Below are 25380 nucleotides of genomic sequence, written 5' to 3'. Positions count from 1 at the left end.
TATTTTTTTTCACAAAAACCTGTCCACTGTAAAAGATTTGAATATTTATTTGAACATTTCCACACATTTGTACAGCACCTACAAGAAGTTGTTAATTCAAGATAGTCATGATGTGGCATTTTACCAAATACATTTTCAACACAGGAAATTGCTGATGACACTTTACAAAATTGGTGATGAGGAAACTATATCTTGCATAACGTATCATCATCTGTGGAGGTGGAGGACAGATTAGAAGATACATTACTATTTAGAGGCATTGAGCACTGACAGGCAACAGTTTAGCTCAGTCGAATGCAGCTCAACTAGTCTAAATAATTACCTCAGATTACAAGGAAATCACATTTCCGGTTGTAGAGTTTTGAAAGTGCAAAGGTTTCAGGGAAAGCTAGATCAAAAGGAGAGCTGAGGCTGAATGCCAGCTGGATTCAGAGGGTTTGGTACGCTTGGTATAAATGAAGGGATGAGGGATGCGAACGAGGGTCACACTGGATTTCCTCATCACTGCTTGCTTTCTGCAGAACCACTTATATGAAGGTCACTGCAAAAACAAAGGAGGTATTTATCTTTTCAGCTTTCACATTCTAGTCATAGCAAAGAATTGTAAAAATCCATTGAACATAATGATAATGATAATAACTTCTTCTAGGTTTTACCAGATAGGAATAACATGCTAATGGACCTGATGTATTTTATGATATTAGCATTTGGCTAATTCATATCTGTATGTTGTTGTGTGGTACAGCTGAATGTTTGAAACCAGGCTTGACGACAGAGACGTATGGCTACAAAGCTGTCTCCGGAGACGTGTTTGTAATGCAGTGTGCTAAACCCTACTCTGCTGGTCTCTGTGGACACCTCTACAACATCTCAGCCAGCCCGGAGGAAGCCAATTGGTTGAGATCAGAAAGGGAAACCAACAGTGATAGAAAGTGCTTCATAGATGACGTAGCGGTGAAAAGACATGGGAACGCGCTTTGGTTTTCAAACGTTTCTGCAAAGCACTCTGGGACGTACATGTGCTTGACACGGTTAGTACTTGACTCCATTTGAAAGGGCTAATGTTGACTCTATTTGAAAGGGATAATTTTGACTATTTGAAAGGGCTAATGTTTACTCTATTAGACAGGGTTAATATAACAATTTAGCAAGAGATGCACAGGACTGATTTTGGTTTCACAGGATCAGAAGTGGATTTAGTTTTGGTCAAATGAAGGAGTGACGTAATGCAGTCCAACAACCAAAACATGTCAAGTCACAACATTCATTCATGGAAGTAACAAAAATGTAAACCTTACTGATGAAACTGAATGTGAATGTCTGTTCTCACAGTGGCACCGTGCTCAACTTCTCTTTAGAGGTATTGGACAGAGGCAGTCTCGGGTGTAAGCATACAGAGCCAATTGGGGACACTCTGATACTAGGTCAAGGTGGCAAGATCTATTGCCCTGGGGTCAACTGTGGAAACTGCTCTGCCTCGGGGTTCAGAGGTCCGAATGTCACATGGTACCAGGTGATTTTCTTCAAGTTTATCTCTAACAAGCAGCTACAGAAACAATTGATGGATGAGCTAAGGTCAGGTTGCACTATTCAAAAGTTGATTATGGGGTGATTCTGCTGCATCTAGAAAGGGATGGGCAACCTGATGTTTGTGAGGCCCACAAAATTAAATCTGACTTCATCTGGAGAACCTGCAGTAGCTTGTGGGTCTACACACCCAGATCCATATCCACATGTAGCTTCACTTGAGAATGTCACACCAGTGTGTTTCTCTGTAGAATGTCACACCAGTTTGTTTCTCTGTAGAATGGATTTCCTGTACATATCTCTTTAGAATGTCACACCTGTATGTTTCTCTGTAGAATGGATTTCCTGTACATATCTCTTTAGAATGTCACACCTGTATGTTTCTCTGTAGAATGGATTTCCTGTCCATATCTCTTGAGAATGTCACACCTGTATGTTTCTCTGTAGAATGGATTTCCTGTCCATATCTCTTGAGAATGTCACACCTGTATGGTTCTCATTAGAATGAGAGTAGTGTAGGTGAGTAAGGGATAACTGGGCCGTCTCTGTAAAGGACAGGCAGAGCCTTCAAAAACCAACACCTGTATGTTAATCTTCTCTGAGTTCTATTAATAATGTCACGTGTGTGTTCCTTTTCAGAAGGAGAAGGCTGTATGCTCACTGAGGGAGAAGAGGGACATCTTCGTGGTGGACGGCCAGATCCTTCAACTGAACAATGTTTATGTGACTGATGCTAAAGATTATTTTTGTGACTACACATGCAGACAAGATGATGGAATCTCCTGGACCGTTAGAAGATATTTGAAGGTTTCGGTCATAGGCGAGTAAGGGGCAACTGTTCCTGCTGTTTCACAAAATGCTTTCACATGAACACGCAAGTCAAATGAAAGCACATAAACACACCCACATGACAACAAGTACAGTAACATACCCCCCCACACAACTTTACCTCAACAGCACGTGACACCCAAGTCCCGCCAAGGATGATTTATCCCCATAGCAACGAGACCGAAGAGGTGGAGCTAGGTGAGTGTATTCATTGATTGGCATGCTCAATGGGTTCGTTTGATTGATGTGATCAACTTCTCCTTTCCTTAGATCAGAGTTGATGAGATATTGTTTTCTTAGGTCATGGCCTATTCTCTAGGGGCACTAGATTTAAACTATGGGTCATGGTCAAAAGATGGGAACTGTTTCCATTAGTCAGGTGGGAATAGGATGCCGTTTGTACACTACAGGAATCAGCGCCTTCAGAAAGTATTAACCGCCTTGAAGTTTTCCAGTTGCATTACAAAACGAGATTTTTCTTTTGTTATCATCAATCAACAATATCTTATGATGTCCAAGTGGAAGATGAATTCGGTAAAAGTTCAAACATTTATAAAAAACAAAATGCTATATATAAATATCTCAATTATATCAAGGTATATTATATGCATGTTGGAAATGGGAATGTTTTCCTCAAGGATTTTGCTCTTTTCTTTTCACACAAAAAACTTCAGAGCCCATTAGTTGAGTGGCTTGCTATAAACTGATTGCATATATTAAAATCCTTTTGTGGTGCTCTTATAAAATTGTTCCACAATCCTCCGTTTTTTCACGTCTCAGCCATGACATTTTGTAATTCTTATTAAGAGCCACTCTATTTTTTTTATCTCTTTCAAGCTGAAAAGTCATAATCTTCCTAAAATGAATGATTGTTTTAGCAAACAAAATAAGACACAACCAATTTCCCCCGATGAAAAGAGCAGTTCTTGATAACTTGTTTGAAACAGGATAGAATTGTCTCTGGCGCCCTTACAATGTAGCTCCGTACTCAGTTTGTTTCATAAAGCAATACATTGTCTTATCATCAGGTGAGCCTCACACTCTGGAGTGTAGAGTGCAGTTTGGATTCCAGAAGAACTTTAACCCTGTGGTCGAGTGGTTGGTCAGTTCCCATGGCAACCCAGGTGTCTTAATGGAACATATTGGTCAGCTGTGAGTGTTATTATATGCCTTATACATTACGATAATCAATTATATAAAGCTCTGGATAAAATTAAGAGACCACTGCACCTTTTGGTTTGCTTTCCAAAAAAGCCTTCAATTTATCCTAATTTTAACCCTTCTGTTCCTCACTCAAAACCTTCCTTTCCATCTTTTTTGGAAAGGAAAAGGTGCAGTGGTCTCTTAATATTTTCCAGAGCTGTACATATATATATATATAAAATTATATATATATATATCCAAAAAAAAAGTTATGCACAAATCTACCACTCAAACTATGCAGTCTATTAGAGTGCAGGGCTATAGAGTGTCATTTGGAACTCAACCAAAGTTTGTGCTTCTTTCTAGGCAAGTGAATCTGAGTACAATTGAAGAGTTCAATGTGGTCAGGACAGCTCAGATCCCAGAGGTGAAGCTGATACACCTGGACTCTACCTTCACATGTCTGGCCCAGAACTCTGTAGGCAACAGCAGTGCTACCATCAGGTTGAAAAGAAAACCAAAAGGTACGAGCAGCAATCAAACCCTTGTAATCACCTATCTTGCTGTTACCTGCCATTGTTTTGATACAAACTGGGAAATGTCTGGAGAAATGTAACCACAGACCAGTCCATGAATGGCCGGACTGACCGTCCATATGGTCAAAATAAAACATTATTGACCATGTTTAGAGTCCACTTACACAATAACTAACAGAACAAATTGTTTTGACCCACATGTGAAACATATATTTGAAGTAAATAGGCCAAATTTAAATTGAATAAGCACGACCAATCAGTTCTGCTTCCCCAGTTTACAAATGGTAAACTGACTACTGTTTAGCAAACATCGTTAGAGACCACTTCAATTAGGCATCTTGTTCTACACCAGAATATTATTATCTTCTAACCTCATTCATCAAAAAGAAAATTTCAGGTTGAGGTTCCAGTTTTCATCTACGTTCAGATTAATTTCAATAGACACAGTGGTAACACTCCAAACAGTATGGTACGGCACACACAGTCTGATGCTTATAAAACGATGCATTTAAATAGAAAAGTTAGCTGATTCACTTTGAGGGTTTGAAACCAGCCAACCATTGACCTGGTTCTATTTCGTGGTTCAAATCATAAAAACGTGGACCTTTTATATCATTAACTGAAAGTCCATAATTCACTGCCTGAATTAACGCCTCTGCTTTAAATGTGTGGGATCCCAAACCATAACTGCATCTGCTCCAAATAACGGATACCGTGCGATGTGTTGGTTCTCTCATCCAATAGAATCGCTTACTCTTGTGATCGTGTTCCCATTGGTGTCTATGCTGTTCCTGGCCAGCCTCGGCATTACAGTGCACATCTACTGGCTGGAGATCACAATTCTCTACAGAGTCTACTGGCCATACAGGGAGATCACCATAGGTAGGAAACACCCACACATAAAGACACACACACACACACACGCACGAAGATTCTGTTATTAAGGTAGGCAAACAGGATTTTCCAAATGACAGGAACTGCCGTCACATCCTTTCCCATCAGCACCCCTGGCCTACATGAAACTCACACTCCCTTTTGTTTACATTGTTGCAGTTGCTTGTTTGTTGGAAATTCCTATTTCAAAATGTTTTATTCCCTGTCATGTCTTACACGTGGACCAAGGAAGAGTGACCCCTGCTTTTGCTAAATAAAATGAGGATCCTGAACTAGAATTTTGGCACAGACACACACACACAGACGGAAGCCAAATGGGCAGGCCGAACCTCAACTGATCCTTCCACAGCACTACACTTACCACGAAGTTGATGCACAGGATGTCATGGATTGCGTACAGGAAATTGCGAGGTGTAAAAATCACACATAAATGTCAGTTCTAGTTCACAAAAAGGATGTGGGTGTACTGGTGAAAAGGCCGTTTTTCTTTGTAATACATTTAAGCAACTGAGGAGTAGCAGAGCACCCTGAACTTTGTGAAGACATACTGTGGCTGTTTGTAATTTGGAACACCGGAAGCTCCATGCCAGTCAAAACTCTGCTGTTTCCGTTCTGTTGCCTATCATTTCTGTCATGCAATGTGGAGTCCTTCGTCATTATCAATAACATTTATGCTTTTTACAACTGGTCTGTTTGTTGACTCCATATGTGCTTTCATCTTCTGTGCAACAGTGAACCAACCCAATGTACAGTGGGGAGAACAAGTGTTTGATACACTGCCGATTTTGCAGGTTTTCCTACTTACAAAGCATGTAGGGGTCTGTAATTTTTATCACAGGTACACATCAACTGAGACGGAATCTAAAACTAAAATACAGAATATCACTTTGTAAAATTTTTCTATAATTTATTCCCTGCACAAGGCTGGGATGGGCTACAGGACAATATGCAAGCAGCTTGGTGAGAAGGCAACAACTGTTGGCGCAGTTATTAGAAAATGGAAGAAGTTCAAGATGACGGTCAATCTCCCTCGGTCTGGGGCTACATGCAAGATCTCACCTCGTGGGGCATCAATGATCATGAGGAAGGTGAGGGATCAGCCCAGAACTACATGGCAGGACCTGGTCAATGACCTGAAGAGAGCTGGGACCACAGTCTCAAAGAAAACCATTAGTAACACACTATGCCGTCATGGATTAAAACCCTTCAGCGCACGCAAGGTCCCCATGCTCAAGCCAGTGCATGTCCAGGCCCGTCTGAGGTTTGCCAATGACCATCTGGATGATCCTGAGGAGGAATGGGAGAAGGTCATGTGGTCTGATGAGACAAAAATAGACCTTTTTGGTCAAACTCCACTCGCCGTGTTGGGAGGAAGCAGAAGGATGAGTACAACCCCAAGAACACCATCCCAACCGTGAAGCATGGAGGTGGAAACATCATTCTTTGGGGATACTTTTCTGCAAAGGGGACAGGATGACTGCACCGTATTGAGGGGAGGATGGATGGGGAACCTCCTTTCCTCAGTAAGAGCATTGAAGATGGGTCATGGCTGGGTCTTCCAGCATGACAACGACCCGAAACACACAGCCAGGACAACAAAGGAGTGGTTCCGTAAGAAGCATCTCAAGGTGGCCTAGCCAGTCTCCAGACCTGAACCCAATAGAAACAGCTGAAAGTCTGTATTCCCCAGCGACAGCCCCGAATCTCTGTAATTGCAAACAAAGGTTCCTGTACCAAATATTAAGTTCTGCTTTTCTGATGTATCAAATACTTATGTCATGCAATAAAATGCTAATTAATTACTTAAAAATCATACAACGTGATTTTCTGGATAAAATTACAGACTTCTACATGCTTTGTAAGTGGGAAAACCAGCAAAATCGGTAATGTATCAAATACATGTTCTCCCCACTGTATTCAAGTTTCTTTCTCCATAATAGTTGAACACTTTACATGTGCCTTTCAACATCTGAATGCAGAAAGTTATGCTTCCTTTTCCTTGGATTTTCTAAATCTCTTGAATATCAGTGTGCATTATCTTGCTTTACAGGACATTTTAGCCTCTTCCTGGTTTCTACCTTTTTTAATCCCCTTTCTGCTGTTTGGTTAATAATCTGTCATGCCTCAGCATTGCAGACATACAGCTAGATATCATCTCTAGACTTCAAATAACCCCCTCCCCCACACTTGACTAATAATCACACACAAGTTTCTGTGCTGTATAGTTATTTTGCTTCTTCTGAAAGGGCAGTATTAACAGAAAATCCCCTCTCAACAGCCAAGACGAGAGACATTTCCGTGTACTTTAAGCACTTCAAAGAACGCTGCACAGATCCAAAAGGACACCTTAGCATTGAATTCAGAATGACTCCATTTCCATGGCACAAACTACTGCAGTGTGTCTGGAGACACTGTGGGGGTAGTGCTCCCAGCAGAACACATAAATCCTGTTATTTCAGTCTTGATCCTGTGGTTCACCTTCACATCCTAGGCCAGACTTAACGTAATGATAGACCTTACTGGAGAGATGAGATTTCATTACACACGTGAATCTTTGTCTCTCACATAAAATTGGCAGATCATTCCACAGTAATGGATCTACCGTACATGGGGAATGGCCAGTTTCTTTTAATTTTATGTATTGTACAGTTTGTGCAACCTGTGACCATAGAGTACCTATAGGTATGTACGGCAGGACCAATTCAGTCACAATTGTGTCCCAATAAGCAGTAACAAGTTATGATTTGTAAGGTAACAGTAAAACCTTAGCCCTATCCATAACGGGCAGCCAGTGTAGAGAGGCTAGTACTGGATTAACGTGATCAGATTTATGTTCTAGTCAAGATGCTAGCAGCCATGTTTAGCACAAACTTTTCTGCAAATGTTCAAAAGGGTGATCAGCCTGCAATATGCTGCTGCGTACCAGGATGTGACACCATAGTGTAAAAAGGGCTCTGCTTACCCCATTCTGCCCTAAGTTTACTTCCAGGTGGAACATAAGACTTTTTTATTTATTTATTATATGCTGTGTTGACGCTACAGATGAGAAGGAGTTCGACGCCTTCGTGTCCTACGTGCCCAGTACCTCCCGCCCTGAGGAGGTGGGGGGAGTACATGCGACAAAGGAGCCCCTGGAGGTGCTCCTGCCCCGGGTTCTGGAGGGGACGTGGGGCTACCGCCTTTGTTTGCTGGAGAGAGACCTGCTGCCTGGGGGAGGTGAGTCGGACTGTAGGTGGTATCCCAAATAGCATTCTGTCCAATGTAGTGTACTACTTTTGACAAGAGCCCATGGAACTTCGGTAAAAAAACGAGTCCACTACAGGGTTCTCAGGTGGCGCAGTGGCCTACAGGCTCTTTTCTACTGCCAAGCAGTCCACATTTTAGGTTTGGGCCTTTGCTGTACCCGGGCTCACGTGTGGTTTGGGGTTACTCGGGGTGATGCGTGTTAGCCCGTCATTCATCAGATGATCAACGGCAGGGATTTCCTGGTCTCGTTAAGGTCAGGCTTCCGCCAAAGCACAGTCCATGCACCGAGTCAGAATAAGGTGGAAAGTAGCACAATCCCTTCTTGGTGTTGACGACTAGGGGGAAGACCTGTCACCATATTCATCTCACCAAAAACAAAACAAACAAAAAACCTACATCTGCTTTAAACGAGCGGTATGTGGTTCAGAATCAGCTTTAGTCTACTTCTGAATCATTTCCCACACGTCTCACGAGTCTGCTTTGGTGGGCGACGGGGCTAATACTGCATTAAACAAGCGGTATGTGGTTCAGAATCAGCTTTAGTCTACTTCTGAATCATTTCCCACACGTCTCACGAGTCTGCTTTGGTGCGTGACGGGGCTAATACTGCATTAAACCAGCGGTATGTGGTTCAGAATCAGCTTTAGTCTACTTCTGAATCATTTCCCACACGTCTCACGAGTCTGCTTTGGTGGGCGACGGGGCTAATACTGCATTAAACCAGCGGTATGTGGTTCAGAACCAGCTTAACACTTAAGCAGTTTTCCCTTCTGTTATACTAACATCTGTATCGGTTCCTGTTTGCATGTGTGTGTTAAATCTGTGCTGCAGCGTACACGGAGGATGTGGTGTGGGCCGTTCACAGTAGCAGGCGCCTGGTGTGTCTGATGAGTCCCGAGTACATGGCCAGTACATGCCTGTTCGAGCTGGAGACGGGTATCCGAGCCTTGCAGCAGAACGCACGCCTCCGGATCCTCCTCATCTGGACCGGCACCGGCCCTAACCCGAGGCCTCCCCCCTTCCCCGTTACCGGCCTGGGCACCGACCCCACCGCCGCCGAACCCGGCCACCCCAGCACACCTCTCTCCCTGCCCCGGTCCCCGGGGACCACTGCCGGTCCACTGCCCCCAGTGGTCCGTAGGGCCATTAGAGTTCTGCCCACTCTGTACTGGAACCCCAGAGACCAGGGACGGATGGTTACCAGCTCCAACCCTGGATCGAGGTTCTGGAGATCCCTCCGCAAGGCCATGCCGCCTCGGGGGGTGCTGGGATGAGTCTTGAGTGGCTGTCAGTTTTGCACCAGTTCTCAAGAACGAAACCGCGATTTACATCTAAACCTGCCGCACGCATGTTTTCGATAGGGCAACTGTGAGGTTTTGTAATTATGCAATGTGTTCATGAATCGATTCAGCCATTTCCTGTGTGAAAACCTGCAGCCTGCAGTTGTTTCACCTCCTGGAACCCACAGAAAACAGATGTGTATAGAAACCCTGCTCCTTGACAGTGCTGTATTTAATAGCAGGCCAGTGGTTCAATGTATCATAAAATAGAAATGTCCTTTCTCTTTAAATACACCCTTACCATTTCCCACACATCTAAGTCTACTTTGGTGGGCGAATGGGCTAATTTGCATCATTTTTACTTTTCCAGTAACTCCCTTTAATGGAATATCGACCCATTTATTAGGAAAGACACATAACTAGAAGGTAGGCATATATTGTAAAAGCTTTAGTATTTACAAGGTCATGATGAAGAATCAACATCCATACTGCAGTAAATAGGAAATACGGATTTAATTTAACCGCGTCATAAGCTCGAGGGGAAACAGCTGACAGCTAAACAATAACCTTGTGTGAAGGAAATACAACTGCTGACCTCATGTCTATTCACCTCACAATTGTTTTCTCAGCTACTTTTGGTATGTCCAGACCTTTCATCAAGACCTGAAATTATAAATATGAATGCGTAGTGTGTAGCAGTCACCTTGCTTTTCTTATTAAATAAAATAAAAAATTGAAGTAATGGATTTTTATTGGACTACTATCAGTGTTAATATTTCATGTGGACCCCAGGTATTACAGGAAAATGTCTGTGGGGTCCCTCCATAAATGTCTGACAAACGGTGCCAAATTCAGAGGAAGACAAAGGTTGGTACAGGAAGTGAAGATCCAGTTCTGTCTGTCAAAATGTAGCGAGATATCCTGGAGGACAAAGGAAGTTATCTAGTCGTCTCAAAGGTATCCCACTCACAAAATATATCACCTCATTGCTCTTCCCTACACACGGTCTGGTACGCCGTTATCGCCCACACACACAAACTACACACAAAAAATATATATATAAAAAACAGCACAAATGTTTCCACCATCATTAGATATGTACATTTTCTTTACACCATCGTCAACAGACAAACGAGGAAGCAAAAGCACGCATAACCAAGGTGACGTCACTCCACATCAAAACAAACACACTGTGCATTTTGACTGTCATCACGGTAACCAAGTCAGGCCGAGCCCTACTTGTCCTTCTGTGACTGATAACCAATAAGGACGAGTCCTATTGGTCAGTGTCCGTCTGAGACTTGAGTTTCCTCTCCCAAAGTTTCTGGTGGTCGGAGAATCCCTGCTTCCCCTTGTTGAAGGAGTTAGGGCCTGCTGATGTTGGCGTCTCCCTGTGGTGAAATATGAAAAGGTAATTCCTACTATGTGGTGCCATTTTTGTTTCCAGGAAAATATGATATCTTCTTACACTCATTCAGTTTAAAATAGTACAAATGTAATTTCCAAAAGCTTTTAATCATAAGGGCAGGATTGCTTAAACTAAAAAAAAAAACATATTGATGTTAAAAGGGATTTTGAACAATTACGGGTATTTTGCCATATCTCAAGGGGTTATGTCCCAGGGTAGTCATCCACTACTATGAAAAATCTAAGGCATAAAACATTATTTTGTAGTCCTAGTTCAAATTGCTCAATATAAATAATTTATTATTATGTTTTTATATTATATTTCAAACACAATGTGTCCCTATTATCACTTTCCACCCTGTTAGTTTGTAGTAATTCTCCTTTAATTAAAAACGCCTGCAATTTCATCACATTCAGGTGAGTGAACTCATTTTTGGGAAAAAAGCAGTTCAAAGCTACAGGTGCTGGTCATATAATTAGAATATCATCAAAAAGTTGATTTATGTCAGTAATTCCATTCATATAGTGAAACTTGTATAATGTATACATTCTTTCCACACAGACTGATATATTTCAAGTGTTTATTTATTTAAATATTGATGATTATAACTGACAACTAATGAAAATCCCAAATTCAGTATCTCCAAAAATTTTAATATTACTTAAGACCAATACAAAAAAAAGATTTTTAGAAATGTTGGCCAACTGAAAAGTATGAACATGAAAAGTATGAGCACTCAATACTTAGTTGGGGTTCCTTTTGCCTGAATTACTGCAGCAATGCGGCGTGGCATGGAGTCGATCAGTCTGTGGCACTGCTCAGGTGTTTTGAGAGCCCAGGTTGTGGCCTTCATAGTGGCCTTCAGCTCTTCTGCATTGTTGGGTCTGGCGTATCGCATCTTCCTCTTCACAATACCCCATAGATTTTCTATAGGGTTAAGGTCAGGCGAGTTTGCTGGCCAATTAAGAACAGGGATACCATGGTCCTTAAACCAGGTACTGGTAGCTTTGGCACTGTGTGCAGGTGCCAAGTCCTGTTGGAAAATGAAATCTGCATCTCCATAAAGTTGGTCAGCAGCAGGAAGCATGAAGTGCTCTAAAACTTCCTGGTAGACGGCTGTGTTGACCTTGGACCTCAGAAAACACTGTGGACCAACACCAGCAGATGACGTGGCACCCCAAACCATCACCGACTGTGGAAACTTTACACTGGACTTCAAGCAATGTGGATTCTGTGCCTCTCCTCTCTTCCTCCAGACTCTGGGACCTTGATTTCCAAAGGAAATGCAAAATTTACTTTCATCAGAGAACATAACTTTGGACCACTCAGCAGCAGTCAAGTCCTTTTTGTCTTTAGCCCTGGCGAGACGCTTCTGACGCTGTGTCTTGTTAAAGAGTGGCTTGAAACAAGGAATGCGACAGCTGAAACCCATGTCTTGCATACGTCTGTGCGTGTTGGTTCTTGAAGCACGGACTCCAGCTGCAGTCCACTCTTTGTGAATCTCCCCCACATTTTTGAATGGGTTTTGTTTCACAATCCTCTCCAGGGTGCGGTTATCCCTATTGCTTGTACACTTTTTTCTGCCACATCTTTTCCTTCCCTTCGCCTCTCTATTAATGTGCTTGGACACAGAGCTCTGTGAACAGCCAGCCTCTTTAGCAATGACCTGTTGTGTCTTGCCCTCCTTGTGCAAGGTGTCAATGGTCGTCTTTTGGACATCTGTCAAGTCAGCAGTCTTCCCCATGATTGTGCTGCCTACAGAACTAGACTGAGAGGCCATTTAAAGGCCTTTGCAGATGTTTTGGGTTAATAAGCTGATTACAGTGTGGCACCAGGTGTCTTCAATATTGAACCTTTTCACAATATTCAAATTTTCTGAGATACTGAATTTGAGGTTTTCATTAGTTGTCAGTTAAAATCATCAACATTAAAAGAAATAAACACTTGAAATATATCAGTCTGTGTGGAATGAATGTTTCACTTTTTGAATGGAATTACTGAAATAAATCAACTTTTGAATGATATTCTAATTATATGACCAGCACCTGTAAAGTAACTACTCCAATCTTGGTTCAGTATACAGCTCTGGAAAAAATTAAGAGACCACTGCACCTTTTTCTTTTCTTTCCAAAAAAGTCAAAAGGGAAGGTTTTGAGTGAGGAACAGAAGGGTTAAAATTAAGAGACTCACTCAAAACTTTCCTTTTCAACTTTTTTGGATAGGGATGAAAAAATTGCCATGGTCTCTTAAATTTTACCAGAGCTGCATATTTTTTTAAGTTTCATAATGTTAGTCTGTATGTGTCACTCATGAATTTCCACCCTATTAAAAATAGGAAATGTATAATGTTTTATCATTTCACGAGAAGTTCAAATCCGGATCAAATGTTCATCATCATTCAAACGAAATATAGTCCACATGATTAGGTTCCACACTGTTAAAAATATAATCTAACAAGGTGGAGCACGTCCCTAAAAGCAGAAGTCCTGTTAGGAAATATATCAAGTTAATGACTGGTCAGCATCCATTGTCCTTTACATAATATATTGTTGTTTTAGACACACACTTAATTTGATTTTAAATTCTAATTGTTGGTATTGTTTTCTATCCTGTAATGCTACAAACCACTCTCGTTGGAGAAAAAAAGTTGTGATAGAATAATGGACATTTGTTGTCTTTGAAATATAAAATCTAGGTGTATTGATACACTTTCTGATAGTGGGGTGTATGTCCCTAACAGGGTGGAAATATCTCATGGTTTTGTGTCAACAATCCACCTACATTTATTACGATTTATTTTGATTTGGACCAATACATTTTATTGACAGTAAAAGAGCTTATATCTTTTTTCTTTTTTTTTGAGGTCCAAATAGATTCTATACTGCACATTTATATTAACCCAGAATTGTGCATTTAATAATTCCATTGATTGTGTATTCAATAATTCCATTATAGCTTCATACAGTACAAATCTTCAAAAGTAACCTAGTAAATGAACAGGAAAAAGATTTTAGCTGATTGTGCTCATGGAAACCACGGATCTCACCTGCCAATATTCTTCATCCTCATCTTGGCCTCTGCAGGCATTTCCTCCTCACTCTGTCAGACAACAAGAGAAACAGGTGTTATAACATGTGTATTGTTACTTTAGACTTGTAATAACAGGTGTTATAAAATGTGTATTGTTACATCAGACTTGTTACATCAGGTGTTATGTTTATTTTAGCAGCAAATGTATTGTTACCACTGGTATTATAACGTGTGTATTGTGTCATTTAAAACCCTTACTTGAACATTTAGGTTGTCTGAAAACACCTTCTTATTTTACTGTGATAACCTAATGAGCAACTGGGCTTAATCGGCTTTCTGGCTTGGAATTCAGTCTAGCAGCTTTTCATTGACTAGCCAGATGCTCCATCCCCTAGGTTACCTGCTACCTCAGAAGTCTGTTTGGATAGTCTAACAATCTATTGGGATATAGTTGTGTGTGATTTTGTGTGTGTAACTCACATCATCAGAGTCGTCATTGAAAACCGAGGCCAGAGCTGGTTTCTTGGCAGGTACAGGTAAAGGCTCTTTGGGTTTCTAAAATTGAAACAAGGAGACACACTCATTCATCCATCCATCAATCAATCAGTCATAGAATCACATTTTCTTGGGCTTATTCACTGTATTCATCACACACACACACACACACCCCTCCCGGTACTTACACTAGCACCCAGCTTGATGGAGATGGGTGCAGGCTTCTTTATCGGCTGGCTAATCAGACCAAACCCTGTCTTGGAGACTTTGGGGGCCGGGGGTACCGGGTGGCTTGAGGTTGATTCCCTTCCCGGGCCGGGGCTGACCTCCCGGGCTGAGCGTTTTCCCACGCCCCCCCCCCCCTCCTCCAATGCTGGAAGAGACAGTCTTAGTTTTCACACTGTCTCCCTTCTCCTCCGGTCCTGCTGGAGGTGAAACAACTTACCGAGGTGAGCAACTGTTGCCTAGGAAACCAATAGTGGCCTATTGTTACCTGGGAGACGGGTGTAGGTGCAGGCAGATGGGTTAACCTGCTTGCAGAATGTGGTGCCAAAGGACCAAACACTGTGTTCTGGGTGGTCTTTTTGTCATAAATCTAGTCACTTCAAACCACTTTCATGGTTCTACAGCTACTGCCATTTTCAAAATAGATACGTTTATTGCATCAATGTTAACCTTCTTAAGTCTCACGTTAGACATGCATGTTACATCCTGCATGGATGCGTTAGCTAGATATGTCTTTTGACTATACTGGATGCATGCCACAGAAGTTGTCTACGGACAAAATAACTTGAAAGACAATCAAATAAATGTATATAATACACATTGTTGCATCATAAGCTGTTGCAGAACAGTGTCTACCTTACTATTTTCATATGAGGTTAGCAAGGACAGGTATATTATAAAACCAGATAGCTAGGTAGGTAAACACGTTGGAAGCCTCGGTAGCTCGTAAACATCCACCGTAACTACACCAATGGCTGCTAATATCTGCTAGCTAGCTAGCTAAATGGGGGACAGGCCGATGATCCATCGAGAGGACGATGATTAAGGGGCTATTTATTGCAGTAACTATTTACATGGAGTTGACGTATACTTTTGGTTTAATTTCAACAAGATAACGATACATTGCCCCTAAAAATGTACTAGTATCACCTCCATCATCAGAGCGCCGCTTGGTGCTGTGCTTGTTGTAATCCGCCATAACATCAGTGATGTCTGCGAACGAACTTCTTCTTCCAATAAAAACATATTGCGCATTACGAACTAGCAGGTATATTACCGCCCTCAACTGGACGGGGGTTGAAATGCTGTATATATGCTGCTGAGTGTGACGTTTGTAAACCATAATGAATAACATACACATATAAAAGACTAATGATTGAATGGGTGTAAAATCAATTTATTCTATTCAAAAGACACAGTATGTGTGCATTTGTACCCTGTGTGCTGTTTGTATGTTGTCTTCGTGTGGGCCTACATTTATGTATTCATCGATAGGTGGCGTTGTGTGTAATTCTACCACTTGAAGCGTCGAAGAAGAGTTCATGGAAACTTCCGTCGATTTTTAAATATGTAATACATGTTGTTTTCTTGTTTATCATGCATGTAATGAACAATTTGCCACGTTTTATTTAAAAGCATACATATTACATTAGTTTGTGCGATGTCAGGGTTTAGCTCAGAACTCATTGATTACCTGGAAGGGAGGATTTCATTCGAGGAGTTTGAAATACAGCGGGAGGAACGAAAAGCTAAGTTGAACGTAAATCTACTTTCTCATCACTTGGCTCAACGTTACGTGAATACTGCTGACTGAGTCTGTGAAACGTTTTAAAGTTGTGCATTGCACCAATACCGTGTCTGACTAAATATCTTACCTTTTTCTCAGCAATCAAGTGAAAGGCATTCTGAGGATTATGAGGAGATTGGACCAGATGACACACTACCCAGCACTTCTCGCGGACGCATTTCGAGAAGTTCCAGAAAACGTCCTGCAACCGGTGAGTGCCTCCACTGTGGCCAAGTGGGTTTCGTGAAAGTTATTCTGTGTGGCACAAGCATGTATTAGACTGCTGAGCTAAACGCTGTGTATTCTTCAGGTTTTGAGCATTAATCTCTGGTGAACTCAATGTTGTTTTAATATTAACCATCTTCCAGCGGACCAAGAAGGTGTTAGCCTCTCTGTCCAGAAGGCCTTTGCCTCCATGATAGGAGAGGGAACAGAAACTCTGCAGTCGGACGAGGTAGAAGATGATTACAATTATGAAGAAGAAGAGGAGGAGGAGGAGGAGGAGGAAGAGGAGGAGGAAGATGAGGATGGGGGAAAGGTTGAAGGTAAAGGACAGGATGAAGGTGATGAGGGGCCGTCAGCTGGCGATGTCTTAGCTCTGGAGATGGAGCTGAACAGGGAGAACAAGAAGATGATGAAGGTGAGATAAAGAAGATGAATAGATGATGAAGGTGCTTGCAATGCCAGTGTGGTGTGTCCCTCAGGGGTCCAGAATATAAAGTATGATAATGTAGACACTTAACTAATGTAAGTTGCTTTGATAAGAGTGTATGTTGATCATGCAATGCAGCAGTTCATTTCTGTTGATTAGGACCCTGAAGCAATTAGGGTTAAGTGCCTAGCTGAAGGGCAGACTGAAAGATCATCTTGACTGTTTGAATATTTGATGCAACAACTTTTTAGTAACTTGCCCAACTCTTTAACCGCTGGGCTACCTGCTGCTCTAATGGCTAGTCTCAGTGATTTCTAGGCCCCTCCCACATTGAGCACAATATCATTGTGGGACCAGTGTATTTCTGATTGCTTTGTGTTGTATGCTTCAGGAGAAACGTCATCGCAGCAAACTTCCTCGCGCCCTTAGGGGCCTCATGGGAGAAGCCAACATCCGCTATGCTCGCGGGGACAAGGAGGACGCCATCCTGATGTGTATGGAGATCATTCGGCAGGGTGGGTTGTGTTGTTTCATTTTGTGGTGCACTAAATGCATTAAAACCACCTGCATTTAATGAATGAAGCTGCGTGTACTCCCCAACCGTAAAGTACTACTTCTGTCTGTTCTCTCCCCAGCCCCATTGGCCTACGAGCCTTTCTCCACTCTGGCTATGATCTATGAAGATCAGGGGGACATTGAGAAGTCTCTTCAGTTTGGCCTGATCGCTGCCCACCTCAACCCCAGTGACTGTGAGGAGTGGGTCAAGCTGGCCGACATGTCTCTGGAGCAAGACAACATAAAGCAGGCCATCATCTGCTACACCAAAGGTGAAGTGACCTCTGACCTTTGAACTCCAACTGCTAGATTTTTTTGGGGGGGCCATACATACAACAAATATCTAATTGAAATAGATATATTCCACTGTGTATAGGGCTCTTAATTAGGTGAGGTGTTATGTGGCCACTTACCTTTTTTATTGTCTTTAATAACTATAAATATTTCTTACACACAGTTTATGTACATAGGGCTATATGTTCAGCCAAACTTAAATCAAACAATACTGAAAAATGTTGTATGCTAACTCCCCTTTTCTCTCCGTCTCTCCCTTTCCCCATCCCAGCCATCAAGTACGACTCCAGTAACGTGCGCTACCTCTGGGAACGTTCCAGCTTGTATGAGCAGGTGGGGGAACACAAGCAGTCCATGGATGGATACCGGCGTATCCTGAACCTACTGCCCCCTACTGACGGGGAGCACTTCATGCAGCTATCACGAGACATGGCCAAGTGAGTTGGGGTGCGCCATCCATGGATATATAGAAATCTGTAAAATCTATGGTTACACCCATCATTCAAGATAGTTCCTTAACCGTGTGTGTGTGTGTGTGTCAATCAAGGAGCTACTATGAGAGTAGCGACCTGCCATCAGCGGTTGGGGTAATGGAGGAGGCTCTGAGGAGATATCCGGAGCTGGTGACAGACGAGAGCATCAACATGGCCGCCGAACTTTACATCGCCAGTCACCAGCATGGCAAAGCCCTACAGGTAGACTTTGTGTGCGTGTGTGTGGCATATTTGTTTATGGGTCCATCTGTGTTTTTTTATGAGACCACAGTGTTCTGTATCCCCAGGTTCTTCTCCAGTTCTGTGGGATTGTCCTGGAGAGAGGAGAACCCAAGCTGGGTCTTACCGAGCAGCAGAACCTTGAGGAACAGGAGAAGATGGTCACAGAGGAGGAGAACCATGAGAAACAGGAGGAGGAGAATAATGAGGAAAAGAAAATGAGTACAGCAGAGGAGCACGGTGTGTTTGATGGGCTGTAGGTGGCCACTCACGCCTCTGTGTGGAGAGCCAATCGCGTGTCACTTCAGAACTGTCATATCCCTCTCCTCCATCTCCATCCCTCCCCTGTTTCTCTCCCTGTCCCCCCTGCCTCTCTCCCTTTCCTTACATATCTCCTCCTTCTGTTCCCCTCTCTTTCTCCTCTATCTGTCCCTCTCAAGGCGAGGTGACCCAGGTGGTGGTTCCTGACGATGTCCCAGTGGACATCAGAGTGAAGCTCATGGTGTGTCTGATCCACCAGCATGTCTTCAAACCTCTGGACGTGAGTACCACTAAACACCTCTGTTCTGGGAACCATCGCGCTCTGTGTGCTGAACATCACACCGTAGTCTTAGCTTTCCGAACATCTGAATGGACGTTACATCATCTAACCCCCCCCCACCCCCCACAGTCCATGCTGGCCTCTCTGATGGAGCAGAGTCCGGAGGACCTGGGAGATCTGTTCCTGGATGTGGCTGAGGCTTTCTTGGATGAAGGACAGTACAACTCAGCGCTGCCCCTCCTCTCTGCCCTGGTCTGCTCGGAGCGCTACAACCTGGCTGTGGTCTGGCTGAGACACGCTGGTAGGGAGACCCACACACTTTACACAGTCCCACAGTGGGAGGCCGGGCGCTGTGCTGATATTGTAATGTCGTACACATGAGAATCAGGGGCGTTTTGATTGGATGCCAGTCTCCACCCCCCCCAGAGTGTCTGAAGGCGCTGGGTCACATTGAGGTGGCGGTGAAGAGCTACACCAAGGTGGTAGAGATGGCTCCGCTACACCTGGAGGCCCGGCTGTGTCTGTCCACCCTGCAACAGCAGCTGGGTCGCCCCCTCAGCGCGCTCGAGGCTCTGGAGCCCATGTATGACCCGGAGACCCTGGCCCAGGACTCCTCCGCAGCGCAGCAGGTGTGTGCGTGTGTGCGTGCGTGTGTGTGGGTGACTAATTCATCCCCCGGGCCTGCGTTGTCAGTGTCCCCCCGGGCCTGCGTTGTCAGTGTCCCCCCGGGCCTGCGTTGTCAGTGTCCCCCCGGGCCTGCGTTGTCAGTGTCCCCCCGGGCCTGCGTTGTCAGACTATAACCATAACATTTAACACTCCGGAAATAAACAGGCCATCAGTGGATGTGAGTTCCATAACACACGGCTGGAACTTGTGAGTTGCAGAAAATGACATTTACACCTCTTGATTGAATGTGGAGTTCATTAACGTTCCCGTTACAGTATCCCATCAATGCTCAGTGTGAAGTATCTCAAGTGTCCGTGTGTCTCCAGGAATTGAAGCTGTTATTACATCGCTCTACTCTCCTGCGTTCCCAAGGCCGAATAGACGACTACCTGGATACCATGTTGACCATGCTGGCTATGCTGCTGAAGGTACACACACACAGACACACACAGACACACACACACACACAGATATTGTCTCTGTAGTGTTGCGGTGTCTTTTCCAGGTTGCTATGACGCGGGCCCAGGTGTGTCTGAGGGCTGACGGGTCATCGGGGGAACGCCACCTTAGTCTGGTCAAGGTGTCCAGGGACTTGGTGTCGGACATCGACGACCAGGAGGCAGCTTATCAGGATGTCAGCGGTGAGGGGGTTGGATGTGACCACCACACGGGACCATCAGAGACAGGAATGACAGCAGAAAGGGAGCTGTTTAAGCAATGACCTCTCTCCCTTCTCTCTCTTCTTTCTTACTCTTCTTTTTCTCTCTCTGTCGCCCCCCCCCCCCCCCCCCCCCCGTCGCCCCCCCCCCCTGTCGCCCCCCCCCCCCCAGGTAAGACCAGTGTGTTGTCTCGTGAGGACTGGTGGATTCTGTTAGTGAGGTGTGTCTGTACCTTGTGTGAGGTGAAGCGTTTTAAAGAGGCAGAGCTCCTGGTCGACTCCTCTCTGGAGTTCTACTCCTTCTACGATGTTAAGGTAAACACCAGGCAATTGCAGTAGTTTGGAATTATTTCTGTCTTAAAAGCAATGAATAATCAATATCAATGATTAATATTTGTATTTGGTGAGGAGCTGGAACTCCATATGTTGCAACACAATGTGACATTGTGTGGTGCTTTATTAATGAATTGTTGGCTATATGTTGTAGGGCACTAAGCTTTATGACTCCATATGTTGCAGGGCACTAAGCTTTATGACTCTATATGTTGCAGGGCTCTAAGCTTTATAACTCCATATGTTGCAGGGCTCTAAGCTTTATGACTCCATATGTTGCAGGGCTCTAAGCTTTATGACTCCATATGTTGCAGGGCTCTAAGCTTTATGACTCCATATGTTGCAGGGCTCTAAGCTTTATGACTCCATATGTTGCAGGGCTCTAAGCTTTATGACTCCATATGTTGCAGGGCTCTAAGCTTTATGACTCCATATGTTGCAGGGCTCTAAGCTTTATGACTCCATATGTTGCAGGGCTCTAAGCTTTATGACTCCATATGTTGCAGGGCTCTAAGCTTTATGACTCCATATGTTGCAGGGCTCTAAGCTTTATGACTCCAAATGTTGCAGGGCTTTAAGCTTTATGACTCCATATGCAGCAAATGCCAGTGAAATTGTGTAGAAGAGTCAATGTATTACTAGAGCTCCCATAACTTTAAACATGTGCTGTTGATTGTTTAGGTAAAGAGGAAAGAGCTGGAGTATTTTGGTCTGTCTGCAGCCTTCCTGGATCACAACTACCGCAAGGCATATGACTACATCAGGTCAGGGTCACTGTGTTCACGTATCTACAAAAATATGGCCCCAGGAAACAGTTATTTTGACTGAATCTTCATCAGGCAGTTAGATTTACCCACATTTGCTAGATAATAATGTGTCTAATGGAGGGTACATTTATCAACCTTACCAGCTATTTAGGTTGGTAGCCAGCGAGCGAAAGCCCAAAAAAAAATGTATTGCCAAAAAGCACAGACAAACACCTTGTAACTCTTTTTTTGGGGCTTTCGCGCATGTGCACCGATTACAAGGCATGTGGCTCACATTGACCTCTAACCTATATCTATCTCTGTAGATTGACGCTGATTGAAAAGCAGGATTTGCCCATGATGTGGAACGTCTTCAATCAGGTGACCCTTCACACTTTAAATTCTTGAATGTCAATAAATCACATTATAAAAGGTTGTGTGTGTGTGTGTATATACAAATGGGTACAGGAAGCTCCTTGTAAAAACCACCCATGACCCAAATTAGTTGAGGTAACATAAACTGTTCAGTTCTGACATGAGATGAAAACCCTCCCTTCAAAACACAAATCTTCATCAACCTCAAACCAACTTCCTTTTATACAATAGTTATATTATTTGTGCGGTTGCTTCTAACAACTTGCAGCGAGTTTCCTCTGTGGCAGCTCGTTAATGATGACTCTCTGAGGGTAACTCAGAGAGTAGTGAGGGAATCACAAAACCATCATCTTCAGGAATCAATTGTGACTTGAAAGATGTCATTGATGTTCCAATTCAACTAAATGATGAAACAAGTGTGAAATTCAAATCGACACATTTCCCTTGATGTTTTGCAAGATATAAACCTAAATAATAGTTAAACATGTAATTGCAAGAGGTATTTTGTCTTTTACATGTGTCAAGTATCAAAGACAGACATAAGATGTCCATGGTGATTAATGAGGCACACCTATGTTGTGTAACAAAGTGAAACAAAGCCATGGTGCCTGATGGAATTCCACTGGAGGGGCTGATTATCCCCTAAATCCTTAATCATTTTCACTCTGTCCGCTTTGGGACACTTGTTCTCATGGCAGACGGACTTGGAAACGTGCAAATGGAAGGGCAAGGGCATCAGTAGGGGAATAAACTTTGTTGTCTCACCTGGTTAGCTGTCCGGTCAACCAGGCCATGGCACCATTAGCTGCTGTGGTGGCTGGGTAATGACCCACATATTCTGCTTTCACAAAATGTGGCGCTGTTAAAGAAATACCTCTTGCTCTTTTTAAAGCTCATACACACATTCCCCTCACGTTCCCTTTAAACGCCACACTTATCCTCCCGGTCCTTTGTCCCCAGGTGACCATTCACTCCCAGGATGTACGACATCATCGGTTCTGTCTGCGCCTCTTGCTAAAGAACCCCGATAACCACGCCCTGTGTGTTCTCAGTGGACACAACGCATTGGTCTCTGGCAGCTTCAAGCATGCACTCGGTATGCATACGCACATAATATGAACCCCCCCCCCCCCCAATGTCCAGGACAAATGTGTTCTTTTTCCTGTATGTCCATGTGGAATCTAATTAGGAGTCTCTTTCCTCTCTCCATCTTGCTCTGTATGACCGTCTATATATCTGATACTGAAATAAATCTGTCACTGTGCCCTTGCTGCTCTCCTCCATCGCTTGCTCTCTCTCTCGCTCTTCTTTTCAATATTTCTCCCAATACTTTCTCTCTCCGCCCCCGTCTCCCTCTCCCCCGTCTCGTTCTCCCCCCGCCCCCCATATCAGGTCAGTACGTGCAGGCGTTCCGTGTTCAGCCAGATGAACCCCTGTACAGTCTGTGTGTTGGCTTGACCTTCTTCCACATGGCCGCACAGAAGTTTGTGGTGAAGCGTCACCCTCTGCTACTGCAGGTCAGGTCAAGCAACTTATAGTCTCATAGGTCTCTGTAAATAAGTGTCATAGGTCTCTATACATAAGTCTCATAGGTCTCTATACATAAGTCTCATAGGTCTCTGTACATAAGTCTCATAGGTCTCTGTAAATAAGTCTCATAGGTCTCTGTACATAAGTCTCATAGGTGTCTGTACATAAGTCTCATAGGTGTCTGTACATAAGTCTCATAGGTCTCTGTACATAAGTCTCATAGGTCTCTGTAAATAAGTCTCATAGGTCTCTGTAAATAAGTCTCATAGGTCTCTGTACATAAGTCTCATAGAACTCTGTACATAAGTCTCATAGGTCTCTGTAAATAAGTCTCATAGGTCTCTGTACATAAGTCTCATAGGTCTCTGTACATAAGTCTCATAGGTCTCTGTAAATAAGTCTCATAGGTCTCTGTACATAAGTCTCATAGGTCTCTGTACATAAGTCTCATAGGGTTCTTTAACCCCTGAGAAGTGTTATTATGATTTTACAAATGCTATCAGCCAATCGGCATTCAGGATTCAAACCACCCGGCTTATAAATACTATTTATTCACACCTGTTCTGCTTTAAAAAAAATATTCTAAATAAACAGCAGTATTCTGGCTGTTGTCCAGGAGTGGCGGCCCCCTCGTATGTTTCGTTAACCCTGTGTTGTGGTGTTTGGCGTGTGTGGGGCGACAGGGCTTCTCGTTCTTGTGGCGTTATGTGGAGCAACGTGGGCACTGCCAGGAGAGTATGTACAATCTGGGACGGGCCCTACAACAGCTGGGGCTGGCACACCTCGCCATCCACTACTACCAGAAAGCTCTCAGCTTCCCCCCCCCCATGCTGGAGGTACAAACACACACACACACACACACACAGAGAAGCATGCAAACACACAAATGCATGCACAACAAGTAAAATTCTCGGTTTGTTTGAATTCTCTCTCACACACACACACACACAGTCACAAACACAGACACCTCATGTCTCTCTTGTCTACAGGGTATAGAGACTGACCAGGTGGACCTACGTAGAGAGATCGCGTTCAATCTGTCAATCATCTACCAAGCCAATGAAAACACAGACATGGTGCGACACCTCATCAACACTTACTGCACAGTATGATGGCAACTCCTCTTCTTCTTTCTTTTTTTTTTTTAGGGAATTATGTCCCTTGAGTTGCGCCATCTAGTTTTCAAGAAAAAATAACAAATCTAATAGTCATTATTTGAAATAGTTTATATTTCTTCTATTTCACTCACTCAGGGTACATGTGATAGTTGTGTTTTTGGAATACCCACTCAGGGTCACAGTCGAGTGATCAGCCTTTATTGACGGAATTTTGGCTCTGGGATACAATACAGCCACACTTTACTAAATGCCCCAATGCTCTTAACTGCGTGGCTTTGTTCTACTACAGTACAATAACATTGTTATGCAATTTTGTAATGCTTAATTGAAAATGGGCTTTCTTGAATTCACTTCATGATTTAAATACACTGATTTCTAAAGACAAACTGTTCCAGTCATTTGAGCCTTTGTGTCTTACAGATCTTACTCCAATATCAAGTCTCTTAGAAGTTTCAGTTTCTGTTGAAAGGAGTAGTGAGTTTCATAAATGAGTGATTTCAAAAATATTTATGTACAAAGTTTGTCCTAACACAGTTGTCTTTTAGATGTGAGTTATAGCCAGTTCAGTGTATTATACAGTGATGTTTCTTAGAAGGGCATCCAAGAATTTATCTACAAATAGTCATAAATAACATCTATTGGTAAGGTCTTTGTATTCACCACAACACATAGCCTTAAGGTACTCTCTGTCTAAGAATTATACAACTATCAGTTACAAATAAACTCCGTCTAATACCTTGCTTAAACCATTGTATACTGATGTAAAAATTTACGTTTATTTATTTTGTCATGTATATATTGTACAAAAAACGAGTGAAATTTCCAAACACAGAAATAAAAGGTGTTTGTTTACCATTTGTGGTGCATGTTTTTAACCATACATCCTGACGCCTGATATTGGTAAAACATCCGACTTTTCTTTGTTTTGCCGTGGCATGGGGATTATTAAAATTGAGATTTACCAAATCCCTCCCTTTATCTCTCCTCCATCTAGGCTACCGTCTGCTAGCATCTTGCCAC

At 43.1% G+C, this 25380-nt stretch overlaps 3 protein-coding genes across 4 annotated transcripts; 2 read left to right on the top strand and 1 right to left on the bottom strand.

Annotated features, from left to right (window-relative positions):
• The first annotated feature begins 230 nt into the window (after nt 1-230).
• LOC105022565 (interleukin-18 receptor accessory protein) lies at nt 231-9781 on the top strand. The gene is made up of 10 exons (XM_029116682.2): nt 231-558; nt 746-1031; nt 1333-1513; nt 2167-2347; nt 2485-2553; nt 3384-3507; nt 3865-4022; nt 4779-4916; nt 7971-8144; nt 9006-9781. Exons 1-10 carry the CDS (start codon nt 471-473, stop codon nt 9446-9448), a joined length of 1842 nt encoding a protein of 613 aa, XP_028972515.2. The 5' UTR covers nt 231-470; the 3' UTR covers nt 9449-9781.
• A 406-nt stretch (nt 9782-10187) lies between these two features.
• On the bottom strand, nt 10188-15606 carry pcnp (PEST proteolytic signal containing nuclear protein). The gene is given in 6 exon segments (XM_010891108.4): nt 10188-10845; nt 13909-13961; nt 14373-14447; nt 14576-14758; nt 14760-14812; nt 15543-15606. Coding segments are annotated over 6 exon segments (528 nt in total). The 5' UTR covers nt 15592-15606; the 3' UTR covers nt 10188-10730.
• A 319-nt stretch (nt 15607-15925) lies between these two features.
• Nucleotides 15926-25212, top strand: gtf3c3 (general transcription factor IIIC, polypeptide 3). Of its 2 annotated transcripts, XM_020042328.3 has the most exons (20): nt 15926-16152; nt 16279-16390; nt 16548-16819; nt 17223-17346; nt 17467-17658; nt 17952-18117; nt 18228-18375; nt 18462-18633; nt 18834-18934; nt 19064-19235; nt 19361-19563; nt 19927-20028; nt 20106-20241; nt 20431-20573; nt 21273-21355; nt 21664-21718; nt 22673-22808; nt 23105-23229; nt 23926-24078; nt 24232-25212. In XM_020042328.3, exons 1-20 carry the CDS (start codon nt 16054-16056, stop codon nt 24352-24354), a joined length of 2817 nt encoding a protein of 938 aa, XP_019897887.2. In that variant the 5' UTR covers nt 15926-16053; the 3' UTR covers nt 24355-25212. The 2 variants fall into 2 exon arrangements, with proteins under 2 accessions (XP_019897887.2, XP_019897888.2); XM_020042329.3 differs by lacking the exons at nt 15926-16152; nt 16279-16390; nt 16548-16819 and adding an exon at nt 16846-16850.
• Nucleotides 25213-25380: the final 168 nt, after the last annotated feature.

This window comes from Esox lucius, chromosome 22 (genome assembly GCF_011004845.1).
Source record: "Esox lucius isolate fEsoLuc1 chromosome 22, fEsoLuc1.pri, whole genome shotgun sequence".
In the NCBI taxonomy this organism is placed as follows: Eukaryota; Metazoa; Chordata; class Actinopteri; order Esociformes; family Esocidae; genus Esox; species Esox lucius.
This window is presented reverse-complemented; position numbering and strand designations above follow the sequence as displayed.